Raw genomic sequence first — 20288 nt, 5'->3', positions numbered from 1 at the left:
TTTAAGAAAGTTTATGAATTTGTATTGGGCCACATTCAAACCCATCCTGCCAATATGGCTCACGGGGCGTGAGTTGGACAAGCTTGTTTAAAAACATACTAAAGAAAATATTCTATTTGTCAAGCATTCTTGTTAACAAAAAATTTTTTTACCAAACTTCTTTCAGTGACATCTCTTAAGAAATTCTGCTCACTAATGTTTTAGAATTCTATATTCATAATTAGAAAATACCAATATGCTCCCGTCATCCATGCAATAATAAACCTGTATTTCACAGTGTTATTAAATAGAGCTTACCTGATATCTAGACCTATTTGGCAAATGTTAAGCTCAGCCTATGCTGACTTTTCTGCTAATGGCTGTAATAAAAGTTATTTTTACTCTACATAGTCAAGCCAAAAATGCTAAAATATTGGGATTCTGCCAAGATGACCAAATAGAAACAGCTTCAGCGCATGAGAGAGACGCAGAAAGCAAGTAATCTCCGCATCTCCAAATGAGGTACCAGGTTAATTTCAATGGGACTGGTTGGACAGTGGGCATAGCCAAAAGAGGACAAACCAAGATGGGGCGGGGCACTGTTGGTTTGTGTCAAATGCACACCCGGGAAGTGCATTTGACTGGAGCATCAGGGGCTTCCCCCCTCTGGCACACCAGTGCAGATACTGTGCTTCACCCAAAGTCTCTGCAACCCATAGACCAGGAGATCTTCACTGGGCTGAAAAGCACCCGAGTTACCTGCGCAGAGCTGAATAGCAGCCCTGGTTGGTGCCGCAGATTGTTGGCACAGATCTAGGTGGATGCCTTGGCAGGCTGGGGAAGCCTGCAGGACAGAGCTACTGGTCCCCTGGAGAGAAGGGGTGTTAAAAGCAGGGAGACAGGCAATAAGATGGGGGGGCCCTCCCCCACAAAGCCCAGCAGGCTGAAGCCCTCTCACTTGAGGGTTTCACAGCCAGCACATCAGTTTGAGCCAATATGCATGATGAACATCGATGCAAAAATCTTCAATAAAATACTGGCAAAGCAAATGCATCAAAAAGCTTATCCACCATGAACAAGTAGACTTTATCCAGAGAATGCAAGGCTGGTTCAACATATGCAAATCTTATAAACGTAAACCATCACATAAACAGAACCAAAGACAAAAACCATATGATCATCTCAATAAATGCAGAGAAGGCTTTTGACAAAATAAAAGTCCTTTATGCCAAAAACTCTCAATAAACTATGTATTGATGGAACATATCTCAAAATAATAAAAGCTATTTACAGCCAGGCGCGGTGGCTCACGCCTGTAATCCCAGCACTTTGGGAGGCCGAGGTGGGCAGATCACGAGGTCAAAAGATCGAGACCATCCTGGCCAACATGGTGAAAACCTGTCTCTACTAAAAATACAAAAAATAGCCAGGCATGGTGGCACATGCTTGTGGTCCCAGCTACTCGGGAGGCTGAGGCGTAAGAATCGCTTGAACCCGGGAAGCAGAAGTTGCAGTGAGCCGAGTTTGCGCCACTGCACTCCAGCCTGGCGACAGAGCTAGACTCCGTCTCAAAAAAAAAAAAAAAAAAAAAAGCCATTTACAAGAAACCCACAGCCAATATTATACTGAATGGGCAAAAACTGGAAGCATTCGCTTTGAAAACTGGCACTAGACAACAATGCCCTCTCTCACCATTCATATTCAATATAGTACTGGAAGTTCTAACCAGAGCAATCAGGCAAGAAAAAGAAATAAAGGGTATTCAATTAGGAAAAGAGGAGGTCAAATTGTCTCTATTTGCAGGCGACATGATTATATATTTAGAAGACCCCATTGTCTCAGCCCAAAATCTCCTTGAACTGATAAGCAACTTCAGCAAAGTTCCAGCATACAAAATCAATGTGCAAAAATCACAAGCATTCCTATATACCAATAACAGACAGAGAGCCAAATCATGAGTGAACTCCCATTCACAATTGCCACAAAGAGAATAATTTTATTAGGAATACAACTAGGAATACAACTAACAAAGGATACGAAGGATCCCTTCAAGGAAACTGCAAACCACTGCTCAAGGAAATAAGAGAGGACACAAACAGATGGAAAAACACTCCATGCTCATGATCAGGAAGAATCAATATCATGAAAATGGCCACCATATTGCTCAAAGTAATTTATAGATTCAGTGCTATCCCAATCAAACTACCATTGATTTTCTTCACAGAATTGGAAAAAAACACTTTAAACTTCATATGGAACCAAAAGAGAGCCCACATAGCCAAGGCAATCCAAAGCAAAAAGAACAAAGATGGAGGCATCACACTACCTGATTTCAAACTATACTATAAGGCTACTGTAATCAAAACAGCATAGTACTGTTACTAAAACAGAGATATAGACCAATGGAACAGAACAGAGGCCACGGAGGAAATGTCACACATCTACAACCATCTGATCTTTGACAAACCTGACAAAAACAAGCAATGGGGAAAGGATTCCCTGTTTAATAAATGGTGTTGGGAAAACTGGCTAGCCATCTGCAGAAAGCTGAAACTGGACCCCTTCCTTACACCCTACACTGAAATTAACTCCAGATGGATTAAACATTTAAACATAAAACCTAACACCATAAAAATCCTGGACGAAAACCTAGGTAAAATCATTCAGGGCATAGGCATAGGCAAGGACTTCATGACTAAAACACCAAAAGCAATGACAACAAAAGCCAAAATAGACACAAGGGATCTAATTAAACTTAAGAATTTCTGCACAGCAAAAGAAACAATCATTAGAGTGAACCGGCAACCAACAGAATGGGAAAAAAATTTTGCAATCTACCCATCTGACAAAGGCCTAATATCCAGAATCTACAAAGAACTAAAGCAGATTTACAAGAAACAAACAAGCCCATTCAAAAGTGGGTGAAAGATATGAACAGACATTTTTTCAAAAGAAGACATTTATGAGGCCAATAAACATATGAAAAAATGCTCATCATCACTGATCATCAGAGAAATGCAAATCAAAACCACATTGAGATACCATCTTACACCAGTTAGAATGGCGATCATTAAAAAATCAGGAGACAACAGATGCTGGAGAGGATGTGGAGAAATAGGAACACTTTTACACTGTTGGTGGGAGTGTAAATTAGTTCAACCATTGTGGACAACAGTGTAGCGATTCCTCAAGGATCTAGAAATAGAAATATCATTTGACCTGGCAATCCCATTACCGGGTATATATCCAAAGGATTATAAATCATTCTGTCATAAAGACATGCACACGTATGTTCATTGCAGCACTGTTTACAATAGCAAAGACTTGGAACCAACCCAAATGCCCATCAATGATAGACTGGACAAAGAAAATGTGGCACCTATACACCATGGAATACTATGTAGCCATAAAAAAGGATGAGTTCATGTTCTTTGTAGGGACATGGATAAATCTGGAAACCATCATTCTCAGCAAATTGACGCAGGAACAGAAAATCAAATACCACATGTTCTCGCTCATAGGCAAGTGTCGAACAATGAGAACACATGAACACAGGAGGAAAGCATCACACACTGGGGTCTGTTCGGTGGGGGGCTAAGGGAGGAACAGCAGGATATGGGGAAGTTGGGGAGGTATAACATGGGGAGAAATGCCAGATGTAGATGAAGAGGGGATGGAGGCAGCAAACCACCTTGCCATGTGTGTACTTATGCAGCAATCCTGCATGATCTGCACATGTACCCCAGAACCTAAAGTACAATTTAAAAAAAAGAAAGAAAAAAAAGAAAGAAAGAAAGAAAAAAAGAAAGAAAGAAAAAAAAAGAAAGAAAGGAAGAAAGAAAGAAAGAAAAAAGAAAGAAAGAAAAGAAAGAAGGAAGGAAGGAAGGAAAAGAAAAGAAAAGAAAGAATGAAAAGAAAGGAAAAAGAATAATATTCAGATGATGGGCCAGGACAGAAAAAATTGTTGAGGTAAAAAACCTGAAGGAGACAATGGTGACACTAGTCTCTATAGTTGCACTAGACTTTCAATAGTGTGGTTTTCAGTAGAAATGTAATTGCTTCTTAGTGGCCAAAGGAAGCTGAATTGCTTCTTTTTTGAACAAGTAAGGGGGTCTTTTGGTTTGTCTCAATATTTTAGGAAGGAAGGATATTAGCATTTAGTGGATGGGTTCAATGTTAAATTATCCCACCAGGTGTTCATGTTTATGAAATATTGATTTAAATCATCTAAGCATTCATGCATACCTCTTTTATTGCCTTGTTTTTTGTTTTTTATTTTTTTGAGACAGGATCTCACTCTGTTGCCCAGGCTAGAATGCAGTGGTGCAATCTCAGCTCACTGCAACCTCTACTTCCTGGGCTCAAGTGATCCTCCCACCTCAGCCTCCTGAGAACCTGGGACAACAGACACCCACCACCATGCCCAGCTAATTTTTGTATTTTTGGTAGAGACAGGGCTTCACTATGTTGCCCAGACTGCTCTCAAATGCCTGAGGTTAAGGGATCTGCCTGCCTTAGCCTCCTAATGTGTTGGGATTACAGATATGAGCCATCATGCCTGGCCTACCTTGTAAATCTTGTATAGAGTATATTCTGGTCTTATTACTTCTTTCTCTCTCTTTTTTTAGAGGATATTCTGGTCTGATTATGTCTCTCTCTCCTGCATGTTCTTTTTTTCTTTTCTTTCTTTTTTTTTTTTTTTTTTTGGAGACAGGGTGTCACTGTGTTGCTCCTGGTCTCAGGCAATCCTCCTGCCTCAGCCTCCGGTGTCTGGTGTAGCTAGGACTTCAGGCAAACACCACTACACTGGCTAATTTTTGATTTTTTGTAGAGAAGGGTTTTCACTGTGTTGTCCAAGCTGGTCTTAAACTCCTGGGCTCAAGTGATCTGCTTGCCTGGGCCTCCCAAAGTGCTAGGATTACAGGTGGGAGCCACTATGCCTGTTCTACTTCTCTTCTATCTACATTTATTAATTATAAGTAGGTGCAAGCCTCTGACTGCTTCATTAAGTTTTCTATTGCAATTAGATCTGAGTATTTACTAAAATATCTATCATTTAATCATGATTCACTTTCTTTTAATGTCTCCATATTATAGTCAAATATTATATTGACTTTATGAAGAAAACTACAAGGCAGATACATTTTATTTTTTCTTGCCTTTTTTTTTTTTTTAAGAGACAGGGTCACACTCTGTCACCCAGGCTGGAGTGCAATGGTGCAATATTAGCTCACTGCAGTCTTGAACTCCTGAGCTCACACAATCCTCCTACCTCAGCCTCCCAAGTAGTTGAGACTATTGGCACATGTCACCATGCCCAACCAGCTTTTTTGTTTTGTTTCGTTTTTTAATTTTTTTTTTTTTTAGAGACACGGGTTTCTCTATGTTGCCCAGGCTGGTCTTGAACTCCTGGCCTCAAGTGATCTTCTTGCTTTGGCCTCCCAAAGTGCTAGGGTTACAGGTGTGAGCCACCATGCACGTCTCATTTTATTTTCTATAAATTTTCTTTTGGAATAGTATATGGGGTGTTACAAAATTTTTATTATAAAAAGGGATTTCAGGCTGGGCGTGGTGGCTTATGCCTGTAATTCCAGCACTTTGGGAGGCCCAGGCGGGCAGATCACCTGATGTCAGGAGTTCAAGACCAGCCTGACCAACATAGTGAAACCCCATCTCTACTAAAAATACAAAAAACTTAAAAAATTAGCTGGGTGTGGTGGCAGATACCTGTACTCCCAGCTACTTGGGAAGGTGAGGCAGGAGAATTGCTTGAACCCAGGAGGGAGGCGGAGGTTGCAGTGAGCTAAGATCATTCCATTGCACTCCAGCCTGGGCAACAACAGTGCAATTCCATCTCAAAAAAAAGGGGGATTTCAAATTCTATAAAAGTAGGGCAGTGAAACTCCTCTGTATGATACTGTTTTAGTGGATACATGTCATTATACATTTGTCAAAACCCATGGAATGCACAACACAAAGAGTGAACCCTAATGTAAACTATGGGCTTCAGTTAACAATCATGTATCAATATTGATTTGTCAAGTAACAAATGTATCACACAAACACAAGATGTTTATAATAGGGGAAATGGCAGGGTGAGCAAGTTTATAGGAACTCTCTTGTACTTTCTGCCCAATTTTTCTGTAAACTTAAAAATGCAATAATTTATTCCTTTTTTTCATTTAAGAAAGCATTGGTTCTGATTGGTTTGAGAACAGCTACTTTAAGAAAGACCTACTTCATAAAAATTCAAATTTATACCAAAAATCTAGGACAGGTGATAATTGTTTTCCAAAAATGTTCTTTTCTTTACAAAAAACGATACCATGAGATTCTTTCAAACAACAAATGTCGGTTACATTTAAATAGGACTCTACCAAAGCTAGATTTCCCTTGCACACTCAACACAGCAGATCTGTGTGTACAATGAGGAATAACTCCACAGACTTTCTCTGTAGAAGAGGTGACAGAATTAGGCAGCCTCAAAATGTCTGCTGCCAAAGTATAATGGCAAGAAAAGAGGGAGTCTGTCATTTATTTCCTAAAATATAAGCATTAGAGAGATACATGTATTTCTTGGTATAATAAATCTTTTGTTACAGCTTGCTTTATATACCAATTTATCTCTAACTCTGACAACTGAATTACAACTGCCATTTCTTGTCTAACTTTGGCTATTTTCCTCTGAGTAATAGTACAATCTTGTGTGTGTGTGTTTTTTTTTTTTTTTTTGTATAAGAGATGGGATTTAATACTTCCATCAGAATGGGTTCATTGAATATTCATATTCTGCTTATATTGTGCAGATCCACATGGGAAGCTGTAGTAGAATTTCAAAAGCAGAAAATAGTAGCTTTGATGAGAAGGCTGTTATGTGTGGGTGTTTAGAAGTTATTAATATGAGATTAAACAAAGCAAATTCTGTTTTAATAATGATTTGTGCAAAGTGGAAACAGGTGATTTTGAGCAGATGGCTAAAAATATTATAGAGCATCTTCATTCAAACAAAAGAGTTTAAAGCCCTGATTCATTTTAGCTTTAAATAGTTTTCTTGAAAATCAGAGACAAGTTTTTTTAGGAGGAGGGGAATTATACAATTGAACATTTTTGAATAATCATTCATTTAATTGCTCTCTTTTGCCTTTTCTCTGTTGTGACTTTCCATTTCTTTACCTCTTTCTTTCCTGTCCTTTCTGTTTCCTCCTGTCTGTCATCAGACTCTCCTGCAACAATCTTTTTAGGGCCTCATCAAAACTCACCTTTATTGTTTCATTCTATCCTCTTTCCTGCCAGAGAAAGTGCATCAGAACGGAATTGGCAAGATCATTTGACAGCTTGTCTTTACTATTCTGCTGCCAAAAGAGGAAAAATGGATATTTATACGGTCCATTTAGATGGTCCATTTAGACAAGCTGCTGTTAAATTATGGGCCAAGTTTCTTTTAAAACAATAATTATTATTTCTTGATTGACTAGCTGGCAAACTACACTGGACTAATCCAACCTATGAATGAATGGGATTTCCCTAGGTTTGTGCAGTTGAACCCTGCGCAAATCTATTCAGAAGTGGCTTTTTTTATTGCTGGATTTTGTTCACACCAATCACAAAGTGTAAGGCTCATGCTGCTGGGTTGAATAATATGATATTGCCATTTTTATGTCAAAAATGAGAAAATATCAGCAACGTTATGTGGTTCAACTTAATAGATAATAAATATCTGCTGATTTGAATTGAATAGACTATACAAATCATTCTATAAAAGATTTGAGGTACTGTATAATAAAGTGTGGATGTACAGTAAGCTAATAATAAGCTACAAAACAAGCCCATTAAAATCAAAGAAATCCTCAACTAACATAGAAAGTTCCAACAAGAAGGTAAATAGGACAGATAAATAAGCTACAAGGTCCTCGACAACTGCAATGATTCTACTATAAATTTAGACCTTTTCATTCTACATCAAAGTAATACCAGTGACAATGACAACAACTAACATTTATTTCTGCCAGACTTAGTGCTAAGTGCTTTATATATACTTTGCATTTAGTGTCTACCACAACCTGTTAGGGTAATTACCTCTATCTCACAGATAAAATCATCATCATCATCATCTTCGAGAAAATCATCCAATTTCTCAGGGACACATTAAATGGAAACGAAAGTGTTGACAACGTCCTCAGTGTTACTTGAGTAAATGTAGCAAATCTTTTATAAGGATATTCTTTTAACATCCTTTAGCCTTGAGCAAAGATTATCATGCATAAGAATCACATGAGAACTTCCCAGGCACCCAAAATTCAGACCCTTTTTCCTTGCTCTTCCACATGTGATCTTTATGACATCGTTATTGACATGGCCTAGGAAGTTTTGAGAAAAGCAGGATCTTAAGCCTCATTCCAGAAGAAATCAGAACTGCATTTTAACAAGATCCCCAGGTGATTTGTATGCACATCAAAGTTGAGAAGGGTCACTTTAAAAAGTGTAAAGTAGGTCTCATGTGTCCAAATATGACACAGTTTCCCAAAGTGATTCTGATGTATGTGATCAATGGTAAGGTCATATTTGATAACACGTTGTCCCAGGAAATGATACCAAAAGGCAATCCCCTGAAAGCAATACTGCAAATAATTTGAGAAGCCAAAGGGTTACAGAATCAAGACAATATAAGACAGGTGTGCAGAGCAATCTGCATTCTGAAGCTCTGGCTGGATCCAGAAATAAAACCTAGGATACTGGTAGGGGAGAGTGTATCCTTTATGTTAAGAGAAGTAGCAGAATGGCTCATTTCAGACATGACTTTTTTTTTTTTTTTTTTTTTTTTTTGAGACAGAGTTTCCCTCTGTCACCAGGCTGGAGTGCATGGCTCGATCTTGGCTCACTGAAACTTCTGCCTGCTGGGTTCAAGTGATTCTCCTGCCTCAGCCTCCCAAGTAGCTGGGACTACAGGCGTGAGCCACCACACTCAGCTAATTTTTGTGTTTTTAGTAGAGACGGGGTTTTACTATGTTGGCCAGGATGATCAGACATGAAATTCTTAAAGGCTAATACCGCACAGCTAGCCAGGCCTGGTGGCTCATGCCTGTAATCTCGCACTTTGGGAGGCTGAGGCAGGTGGATTGCTTGAACTTGGGAGTTCAAGACCAGCCTGGGCAATGTGAAATCTGGTCTCTGTCAAAAAAATACAGAAATTAGCCAGCTGTGGTGGTGAATACTTGTAGTCCCAGTTCCTTGGGAGGCTGAGGCAGGAAGATTGCCTGGACCCGGGAGGTGATTGTGCCGCTGTGTACTCCAGCCTGGGTGATAAAGTGAGATCCTGTCTCAAGAAAAAAAAAAACAAAAACCTACAAACAAAAAACCTGCGTGAATTTGGCATTGACTCTTTAAAATTTGTGTTAATTTTTAGAAAATAATTTTAATTATTTACCACTGGGCCAAAGTGATGTTGCAGTAGGGCACATGATTTATTTTATGGCTGAAGGGACTCCCATGCATACTCTCACTAATGTCAGGGCATATGGTCAAGAGGTAAATTAACTTCTACATATGGAAACTTGGAGGTGGTCTAAAAAGGACCACGCTAGATAACAGAGTACATTAGTATGTAGCAGGGGTCCCAACCATCAGGCACTCCAAATTTCTCACCTGACCCTAAAGAAAGGGAGTGTGGCAGGAGAGAGGCAGGTTTTCTGGGGCCAAGTGCAGTCTTTCTTGTTTTATAGCTAGAAAAGAGCTACCACAAGGTGGAGCAAAGTCACAGAGAACCAGTGTGAGAGCCAGAACCAGGGTTTCCTGTCTCCCAAACTTGGGTCGCCTTGGCTTTCTGGATTTAAAGTCACAAGTATTCTCCATACCCAACTTTGCAAACTGAAAGGGGCTATTAGCTATGGGAAAGATAAAGGAAACCTGAAAAGATAAAATTATGGAAAGTCTGGTGGGCGTGGTGGCTCATGCCTATAATCCCAGGACTTTGGGAGGCCTAGAAGGGCAGATCACCTGAGGCCAGGAGTTTGAGTCCAGCCTGGCCAACATGGTAAAACCACATCTCTACTAAACATATAAAAATTAGCCGGGTGTGGTGGTGTGTGCCTATAGTCCCAGCTACTTGGGAGGCTGAGGAAGGAGAATCACTTGAACCCAGTAGGCAGAGGTTGCAGTGAGCCAAGATCATGCCTCTGTACTCCAGCCTGGACAAGTGAGACTCTATCTCAAAAACAAAAAGAAAATTATGGAAAGACTAATAGACTTGTTAATTACACTGAACAGCTGAATCAGAAAAGAGATCCATCAATAGAAACCCATGAGTTAGTCACACATATTTGACTTATTTGAATTCACTTCACAAGTTTAAATGAATCATAAGTTCATAGGAAGCAGAATGGACAATTGGAAAGAGTACCTACTTTGGAAATAGGCAGATGCGAACTGGAATTCCGACGCTGCCAGGCCAGACTTTTACTTAACCTTCTGAGCCTCCAGATTCTCATCTGTAAAATGAGGACAATGGTGTCCACATGTAGGATTCTTCTGATAATGTGTGCAAAATTCTTACCTTAGTGGGTATATCCCATCTTCAACAACAATAAAATGGTGGCCTACTAATGATGGCATTGATATTCAATACATTTATTGACTGTGTATTGGACACCATAATAAAATTAAAGATGTAGTATTATCTCTGATCTTTATTCTTTGTAGAAATGAGGTCTTGCTGTGTTGCTGAGGCTGGTCTTGTACTTCCAGACTCCAGCAAGCCTCCCACCTCTAAGTGTATAAATTACAGGCTATCTCTGATTTTTAGATAGCTTCCTATTAAGAAGAATAAAACTGAGATAATAATAATAAAGAAAACTAACATTCACTGGGTGTATATCACGGCCTACAAGTACTTCTAAGGGTTTATCTCAGTAAGTGCTTATAACATCCCCAGTACTTAGGCATTAACCAATTTTACAGGTGAGGATAGTTTGAAACCCATTTTGCAAAGTAGGACCTAGAGAGAAATAGTAATTTTTACCAGATCCCTTAGGAAACAGCAGATTTAGGATTCACTTCTGGGCACCCTGTCTCTGGGGCTTGTTTGTACCACACTGGTTTAGGTCTAGACTCAGGCAACAATTCATTTCTAAGCACTGCAATATCTGCTCTCAACTTGTGCTTCCCAGGTGCAAATATGAAACAAATCTCAACAGCACCATGGATATATATGAATCCCATTTAGATGTGACTATGATTATCACCTAAGTGGGCTGCCTGCCTGGTCTCTTTCTCCATGGCTAACCCATTCTTCCACACTGCCAACAGTTATCTTTATAAAACACAAATCTGATCGTGATACTTCTCTACTTAAAAGGCTCCCTGCTGTCTGCAGAACCGTGTCCAAGATCTCAGCATGGCACAGGAGGACTCCCCCAGCTGGTTCTAACCTTCCTTTCCAGCCTCTGCTTTGGACTTTCTGGCTCTTCAGCATACACTCACATAAGACAGCTCCACGTGAAAAAAGGGCAGCTAGGGGTGCCGTAGTATAACCTCCTGTGTGGTAAAATGAAAAAAACCTTTAAAAAATTGGCATTTTTTTCTTTACATATATTTTGTTGTTGTAAAGTAAAAAGACTTCCTAAAAATTATACTTTAAAAAAGCAGTGCAATTAACAATGTCTACACACTGTCAGCTGATACATGCATATATTAAATTTTTTTGGTTATTTTTCACCATCTATCAGAGATCTGGTATCTTAGTGGAAGATATCTTGTCACTCTATTTGCAATTCCTCTGGAGTATAACACTCTTCCTTTTCCCTGGAATGCATCCCTTTTCCTCTCTAAGATTGCCAGCTACTTACAATTCATCCTTTAAATCCAGCTTAAATACCACTCCTCTGCGAACTCTTACACCCAAACCTCTTATGCAGTTTGTTTTTCCATCCTCAGTGCTCCCAAGACTGGGAGCATTTCTCTCTCTTACAGCATTATTGTTCTGCTTGTAATTATTTATTTATACAACAATAGACTGTGTGATCCTTTCCGGAAGTCTTAATCTCTGAATCCCTAGTTCCTAGCTTGGTGTTTGGCACACAGTTAAGAACGGGAAAGCCGATCACTAAATACATGAAGAAATGATCAAAGTCTGAAAGTTCCTGCTTTCTTTAGATCTTGCAGGGAAACACTTGAAAGGGGACACACTTTTGAACACATCATTTAGATAAATCAGGCCCATAACATTTGAGAATTGATTTGAAAGGGGTCAGTAAATATCTCAAGAGGTAAGCATGAATCAAAAAGGCTAACAAAACCAGGCGTGGTGGCTGATGCCCATAACCCCAGTGCTTTGAGAGGCTGAGGTTGGAGGATCTTTTGAGGCCAGGAGTTTGAAACCAGCCTGGGCAATATAGCAAGGCCTCATCTCTACAAAAAATAAAAACAATAAAAATTTTTTACAAGGCTGGCAAAGATGGATTTAAAGAACTTAAATCCAATACCTGAACCATGCGAGGATAGCAAGGTAAATTCTTTGTTCTAGACAGTAGAGTTTGAGACCAGCCTGGACAGCATAGAGAGACCCCCATCTGTACTAAAAACAAACAAACAAAATAAAACGAGACTATATACGATAGATCTTGTAAAATATGAAAAACATGGCCAGGCGCCGAAGCTCATACCTGTAATCCTACCACTTTGGGAGGCTGAGGTGGGCAGATCAACTTCAGGTCAGGAGTTCAAGACCAGCCTGGCCAACATGGCAAAAACCCCATCTCTACTAAAAATACAAAAATTAACCAGGCATGGTAGCAGGTGCCTGTAGCCGCAGCTACTTGGGAGGTTGAGGCAGGAGAATTGCTTGAACCCGGGAGGTGGAGGTTGCAGTGAGTTGAGATCATGCCATTGCACTCCAGCCTGGGCGAGAGTGAGGCTCCATCTCAACCCCTCACCCCCCTCAAAACCAAAACAAAACAAAACCCCAACCGTAAAGTACTAAATGCAATGTGGTATCCTATGTTGGATCTTGAAACGGAAAAAAAATGACACCAGGGGAAAAAAACTGGTAAAATGGGAATAAAATCTGGAGTTTAGTAAATAAATAAGTAAGCTAACATACATTAAGTGTGACCTGTTCCCATGCCATTGCTTTCCCACCATCCTAGCCTCCCTAGCACTTGTAAGAACAGAGGATATGGAGTTCAAGGTGGGTGTTTTTCTCAGTCTCGATTAAAAAGCTTCTCGCTCTTTGGATTAACAACCAGGTCATTCACAATTCAGTGTTCAGTTTTTCTATCGGGGTTCCCCGTCTAGGAGTAACACCCCTTTCTGTCATGGAGACATCCAACTCTAGACTTCCCGTTTAGATTCTGGCAAAAGCCCTACCAGAGCCCTCTCCAGAGCCTGAAGGCGGTCCCTCAGGTCGGGAAGGGGCTTTCCTGCTCCTGGAGCCGCGACCGCGGCCAAAGGCTGGGCTGAGCGTCGGCGGAGGGAGGTGCGGGGGGCGCCGCCCACGGCCTCCTGGGTTCTGCGCGCGGGGCTGAGCTGCGGTTGGCCACAAGAGGCATCCATCTTCCCGGACCAGCCCCGCGTTTCCTCGCGGAGCAGGGGCGGAGGCTTGGGCGGAGAAGGGCACGGCCCGGAGCGCCGTCCGCTCCCGCGAGTCCCGCCCCGCTCGGAGGAGCCCGGAGCTGCCGCCCTGGCCGCCGCCGCCCGCAGATTGCTCGCCCGGCGCCCGCGAGGCGCGAGCCGTGTGCGCACCCACAACTTTGCGGCCGCCGGGGGCGCGGCTCCCGCGTGCGTGTGCGAGTGTGCCTGTCACCAGCGGCCTCCTGGGGGCAGCAGCGGAAAGGGAGACGCGGAGAAAGGCAGCCTCGGCGCCCCGCGGCCAGGGAGGCAGAGGCCCCTCGCGGCGCCGGCTCTGGAGACCTAAACTCCGCCGGAGCTGTGCCCAGGGCGCGTCTGAGCGTCGCCGCCTTCACTCTCCCAGCAGCCGCGGGGACTCGCGTTAGGACTGCGCTTCCTTTCGCCTGCCGGGCTGTAGCGGCGGTGTCTGCGGGCAGAGGAGCGGCGGCCGTGGCAGCAGCATCCCCGGCCCGGGCGGGACCATTGAACGCCGGAGCCGGCGGCTGGAGGCAGGAAGGGAGGGTCGTGGCGCCCTAGCTGGGCGCGTTCCCGGCGCCTGCCCTCGGCTCCTGGCCCTGTCCCGGGCGCTCGGTGCGGGTCTCGAACAATGGTGTGGAGCGCCGGCGCGAGCCCCGCGCCCGCGCAGCGGTGGTAGAGGAAGTGGCCGGGCTCCCGGCGAGGTGGGCAGGGAGACGTCCCCCACTACTCGCTCGCTGGAGTTTGCCTGCGCGTCCGGCCTCTCCAGTCCCGACCCCCGGGATCCCCTGGGATCACCGACGGAGCTCAATTCCGAGAGTATGGTGCCGGCGCCCGGGTTGATCTAGTCCTCTCTACTCGCTCCTTTTTCCCTCCTCCTCCTCCTCTTCTCCCTCCTCCCTTCCCTCGGGTCGGCGCTGCCTCTGGGTTCCCGGCGTGTGGGAGTACAACTCTGCCTCTCTAAGGAGAGCGGGGTTGTGGCCGCTGAACAGAACTTGCCCATTGAAAGCAAACCTGGAACAGCTGGATAATGTCCACCCCGAGCCGATTCAAGAAGGACAAAGAGATCATAGCCGAGTATGAAAGTCAAGTCAAAGGTAAGGATGGGAGCGGCTGCCTTGCTCCTTTTGTGTGCCTTCTTGTCATTGTGCTCGTGGAGTTGCGTTTCTAACTTGGTGTCTGCGTTGGAGGAAGGTGGTGAGGGGACAGCTCGAGCCCTGGCTGAGCCACCCGGGCTTCCTACAAGCCAGTTCCCAGTTCCAATCCTAGTTCCGTCAAACCCACGGGGAGCTGGAAGCCGGGTGACTTCCCCTAGCCAGCTGCCGGCCCGAATCTCAGGTGGGGAGAGAACTGACTTTAACTTAACCACCTTCAGCTGGGCTGGGCAACTTAATGGGAAGCAGGCAGCAGTGGGGGACCCTGTCCAGCTGTTATTATCATCGTCTTGATTCTTTTTAAATGGTATGATTGTCACTATGTAATTTTTCTACAGAATCATTTTTGTAAAGTCTATGAACACCAAGCGGTCCACAGCCTCATTGAGTGCAGGCTATTTCAGATATTTACACCGCTCACAATTTATTAGGGCGAGTTCCCCTTTTATTAAATAGCTCCCTAAAAGCCTGGCAGTTAAACGAAGCAGTGACTAGTGGAATCTGACTCCTCCTTTATAATGGGCCAGAATTCAGTGCCATCTTTCACACTCACATGGGAATATTGCTTTATCATTTGCTGGAAGCCACTTGCATGTAAAATGAAGGTTTAAATATTTGAGTAGTAGTTTTAGTCCGTTTACATTGTCAACTAATGAAAGAAACCTAATTAAGTCTGATTAATTGTTTTTACTTTCCATGCATTGTGATTAAAAAATAAATAAATTATATAAATATATATATATATATGTATTCTCTCCAATACAAGTATTTGGTTTTGCTACTGAAGTGTTTCATAAACATATATGTTAGTTGGATTTTTTTCTCCTCTTTCCTGACGTCTCAGGAGTAGCTTTCCTGATTGAGACAATGGATGGAATGTTGGGGTCCCCGCTGTTCTTGGACACATTCAATGCAAAGTTTATAAAGATTGTTATGTACACACCTGTGTTTGTCTATGCACAGTCTTATGAAAGGGCTACAGAGAAAGGCATCACTGTACTTGCCTTGAGCAAGGGAGGAGCAGCCTGAGTGTTCTTTTGTGTGGTCAAGTTGTGAAAATGCCTGAGTCTGAGAGGACCATGGAGAAATCCTGTATCATCCAGTGTGAATCCAGACCAACTCATTGTGGCCACAGCAAACACAATATGCAAGATAACTTAGGTTACCTTTAAGCTGACCCCTATAATGAAGTTAAACTAAACATTGTTCAGGACACACAGATTTTTATCTGCCTGGAATTGTGATAATTTATACTTACAGGAACATGTTTCATTGCTATGGAACTTGTGTTAGCAGATAAGTAATTATTTCCTTAGAGCCAGGTAAACTTTCTAATGAGATGAACCTTTCTTTTTTTAGTGAGTCCAACACAGCCTAAAACCTTTCATTCCAAGGCAGTACTGTTGTTCACAACCACCATTTCTCTGTGCAGTTTTTCCACATGTCTCTTTGTGGCAGGTCTTCAAGGGGTGGCGGTCTGGTTTTTCTGCCGCCTGGAGCACTAATTGGCAAATGCACTTCCAAATGCTGATTTCGTTATCTTTGCTCTAAGGTCATTTGCCGGAGATCAAGTTCCTTATTTGAAAATCAGCGAACTGGGATGCGTTGCAATGTGTCTATCAAATTCAAACCAAAGAAAAATTATATACATGGTGAAAATCATATTTAGAACTAAGTCTGTCCCACAGAAAGTGACCTTCTCCCAATTTCCTTTAACCCTTCTCCCTTCACACACGCAGGAGTCCCTAGGCTGCTTTAGGACTCTTCACTGCACCTGCCCTGCCCTGCCCTGTGTCTAGGCTTTACCTCCTCCTCCAATAACCTACACAACCAGTGTCTAACCTAGATCACTACATCCATACACAAACTTGGGAATAAGGGAATATCATGGAGTCAGATCATATACGCATTAAATGACACAAATTCACTTGATACTTCTAGGCAAATCAAGAAGAGAGTGGGAGAAAAATAGCAGGTAAATAGTGCATGTGGCCAGCTATCTAATACAGGGAGAATAGGCACCTTAGTAAGGATAGCATGGGAGACAAGGCTCTCGTTTTTCTGTACCTTCACAGAGTGCTAGTCTTTTATTTAAAGGTATGTGTTTTGGGGCTAGGTGCAGTGGCTCATGCTTGTAACCCCAGCATTTCGAGAGGCTGAGGCAGGCAGATCACTTGGGATCAGGAGTTCAAGACCAGCCTGGCCAATATTTTGTTAGAAAAACTCCGTCTCTATCAAAAAATACAAAAATTAGCTAGGTGTGGTGGCGTGCACTTGTGGTCCCAGTGTGCCTGTGGTTCCACTTGAATCCAGGAGGTGGAGGTTGCACTGAGCCAAGGCCACATCACTGCACTCCAGCCTGGGTGACAGACTGAGACTTTGTCAAATGAATGAATGAATGAATGAATTAACCAATTAATTAACATGTATTTGGAACAACCTACTTGTTAAATTACACCCAGTAACTTTATCTGATGATAAAAAAATTTGTTTTATTGCTGAAGGAAAACCCAGCTTGTGGGACTCATTAAGACATAAGTCTAGACTAGGCATGGTGACTCATGCCTGTAATCCCAGCACTTTGGGAGGTCGAGGTGGGTAAATCACTTGAGACCAGGAGTTCGAGACCAGCTTGGGCAACATGGTGAAACCCTGTGTCTACTAAAAATACAAGCCAGACTGGTGGTGCATACCTGTAGTCCCAGCTACTCTGGAGGCCAAGTCAGGAGAATTGCTTGAACCTGGGAAGCAGAAGTTGCAGTGAGCCAAGATTGCACCACTGCACTCCAGCCTGGCTGACAGAGTAAGACTCCGTCCCAAGAAAAACACAATGAATAAACACACATATTGGACTCTATAGGTGACTTAGTTGTGGGTGATTTTAAGAGTCATTTTGATTATATGTATTTTTTTAACCTTCCAACTTAGAACCTAACACTCTATTTTCTCTTCTCACTCCCTTCCATTTTCTCTAGTAACATCTCTATCTCAGACTTTTTTCTTTTGAGACAAAGTTTTGCTCTTGTTGCCCAGGCTGGAGTGTAATGGCACGATCTCAGCTCACTACAACCTCCACCTCCCGGGTTCAAGCGATTCTCCTGCCTCAGCCTCCCTAGTAGCTGAGATTACAGGCATGTGCCACCACACCTAACTAATTTTGTATTTTTAGGAGAGATGGGGTTTCTCTACTAAACCCCATCTCTACTAAACATGTTGGTCAGGCTGGTCTCAAACTCTGGACCTCAGGTGATCCGCCTGGCCTCAGAAGTTTTGAGATAATCTTTTGATCTAAAGGAATGACTTCAGATACGGAATTTTGTTTGTTTAGAAGGCATCTCCCTCTGTCACCCAGGGTGGAGTGCAGTGGTGTGATCTGGGCTTACTGCAACCTCTGCCTCCTGAGTTCAAGTGATTCTCCTGCCTCAGTCTCCAGAGTAGCTGAAATTATCTGCATGTGCCAGCATGCCCAACTAATTTTTGTATTTTTAGTAAAGACGGAGTTTCAACATGTTGAAACACATGTTGAAAGAACTCCTGACCTCAGGTGATCTGCCCACCTCAGCATCCCAAAATGCTGAGATTACAGGTGTGAGCCGCCGCATCTGGCCCAAATATGGAATTTTGCCATTGTGGCTGCCTGCACAGGTTTTGGGAACAGACTTCATGGGGCTATTCTTAACTGTGGAAAGAACCGTTCCTGGTGATAATTTGTGATTTTATATATAAGATCATAAATGTATCTAGTTACGTGTATCATTTTGGGCAAGTCACTTAGCCTCTCCCTGGGTTTTGGTTTTCTTATCTATGAGATAAAGAGTTGGGGTTCTCTTCATCCTAAGTATCTTTTTTTTTTTTTTTTTCCTGAGAGTGTCTCACTCTGTCACCCAGGCTGGAGTGCAGTGGCCCAATCTCTGCTCTCTGCAGCCTCCTGCCTCCCGGGTTCAAGTGATTCTCATGCCTCAGCCTCCCAAGTAGCTGGGTCTACAGGCATGCACCACCATGCCTGACTAATTTCTGTAATCCTAAGTGTCTTTGAATCTAACCGAAGATGTCATATTAGTTCATATTAATGGCTTCATAAAGTTTTCAAGCTTTCAAAATTTTCTCTTGGCTACTCTGTTTTGGGGAGAATCATTTTTGCTTTCACTTTTTTTCATAAGTTCATGGACACTATGTATCAAATGAGTTATTGGATAATTAAAATATATACAATAAACAATACAGAAAAACAGTAATCAAAACCACATGCAGAGAAGTGTAGCACAGAATCATTAAGACAGAAAAGAATCAGGAATGATATAAGTGGTTAAACAATGGGTAGGTTTAAATCAGGGACAAAAGGCGCCCCAAGCAACAATTTTAAAGAATGAATTGAACATTTCATGCTTCTTGGTCAAATTCTCAAAGACTTAGAATTAAGAGAAATAAATCCCTTATTTGAATAGGCCATTAAAAAGCAAGCATGTCTGGAAAAGTGTATGAAACTCAAACCAGTTGACTGTGCTATTTGTTAGCATCTCTGGCAAATAGGTTAGCGGTGGAAGGGATTGAACAATTGGCTAACAGAAGGTTTTGAGATTATCTGTGGACTTTAGTGATCTATGTAATTCTCCTTATATTCTGCAGCAAAAATATTGTGGAGCTACACATATGGAAACAAGACTCAAAAGACATGTTTTATGAAGTGAAACTTATAGATGAGAGGCTGTGTTTGTTTTTAATAATGCGCGTTGCTAGTTGCTAAAAATTGACAGTTATTATTTGTAGTATTTGCTAGAGATAGCATCGTATTTGTCAACATGCAATATGTACAGAGCGCGCCAAGAAAATCTGTTGTTTTTTGACCACGCTGCAGCCTAACATACAAATAATACATTTTGGTAGCAGTTGGAACATGAAGAAATGCCAGTTTAATTTGGTATGGCCCTGCGTCATGCCATAGTAATATGAAACCTGTGTCTGCGTCTTACGTTCTTTAACCTAGAATAGGAAGTGACAGCAATTTAAGTTATGAATTAAAACTTTGTAGCTGGGAGGGACTTTCAACATTTCTTCTCCAACCTACTCGTTACATGATGCATGTAGCCTAATGACAGAGTTGTACAATTAATGATCACGTACCTGGGACCAGAACCCAGGTCATTTTCTTTTCAGTACTGACAATTCACTTTTAGACTCCTCATAAATTAGATATCTACATAGGAGATAGTATAGTTACCTATTTAGACTTTACATTCATGGAAGGAATTATAGTTGGACCTAGAAGAGAATAGAAACCCCAGTCTGTGAACAGGAGTTAATTACACTGATCTCTATCCAAGTTGTGTTTTTTCACCAAGACCATTTCAAGAGACCACAATACCCAGGCAGCAGCTTCACATGGTGGCCTTTAAGGGTTAGAAAAACAACATGGTTGATATGTACAAATAGGATTTGCTTGATGTTTTGGTGAATCCAATTGCAGCTATTGCAACAAAGCCTTTACAGTGCCTTGAAAACCTGATTTGTTAAATAAACTTCAGAATATATTAAGGAATAGTTATGGAGAAAATTTTGAGTGAAGCAAGACCTTCTGAAACA

General features: G+C 42.1%; 1 protein-coding gene across 2 annotated transcripts in view; it reads left to right on the top strand.

The window, feature by feature from the left end:
- The first annotated feature begins 13958 nt into the window (after nt 1-13958).
- Nucleotides 13959-20288, top strand: part of SRGAP1 (SLIT-ROBO Rho GTPase activating protein 1) — a 320796-nt gene continuing 314466 nt past the window's right edge. For both annotated transcript variants that reach the window (XM_032288591.1, XM_032288590.1), the window contains exon 1: nt 13959-14651. In XM_032288591.1, coding sequence (XP_032144482.1) covers nt 14585-14651 — 67 coding nt within the window. In that variant the 5' untranslated portion in view covers nt 13959-14584. The remainder of the gene's footprint in view (nt 14652-20288) is intronic.

Source organism: Sapajus apella, unplaced genomic scaffold (assembly GCF_009761245.1).
Source record: "Sapajus apella isolate SASKATOON/1434 unplaced genomic scaffold, GSC_monkey_1.0 scaffold2, whole genome shotgun sequence".
NCBI lineage: Eukaryota > Metazoa > Chordata > Mammalia > Primates > Cebidae > Sapajus > Sapajus apella.
The sequence above is the reverse complement of the archived record's forward strand: the minus strand, read 5'-3'. Positions and strand labels throughout refer to the sequence as shown.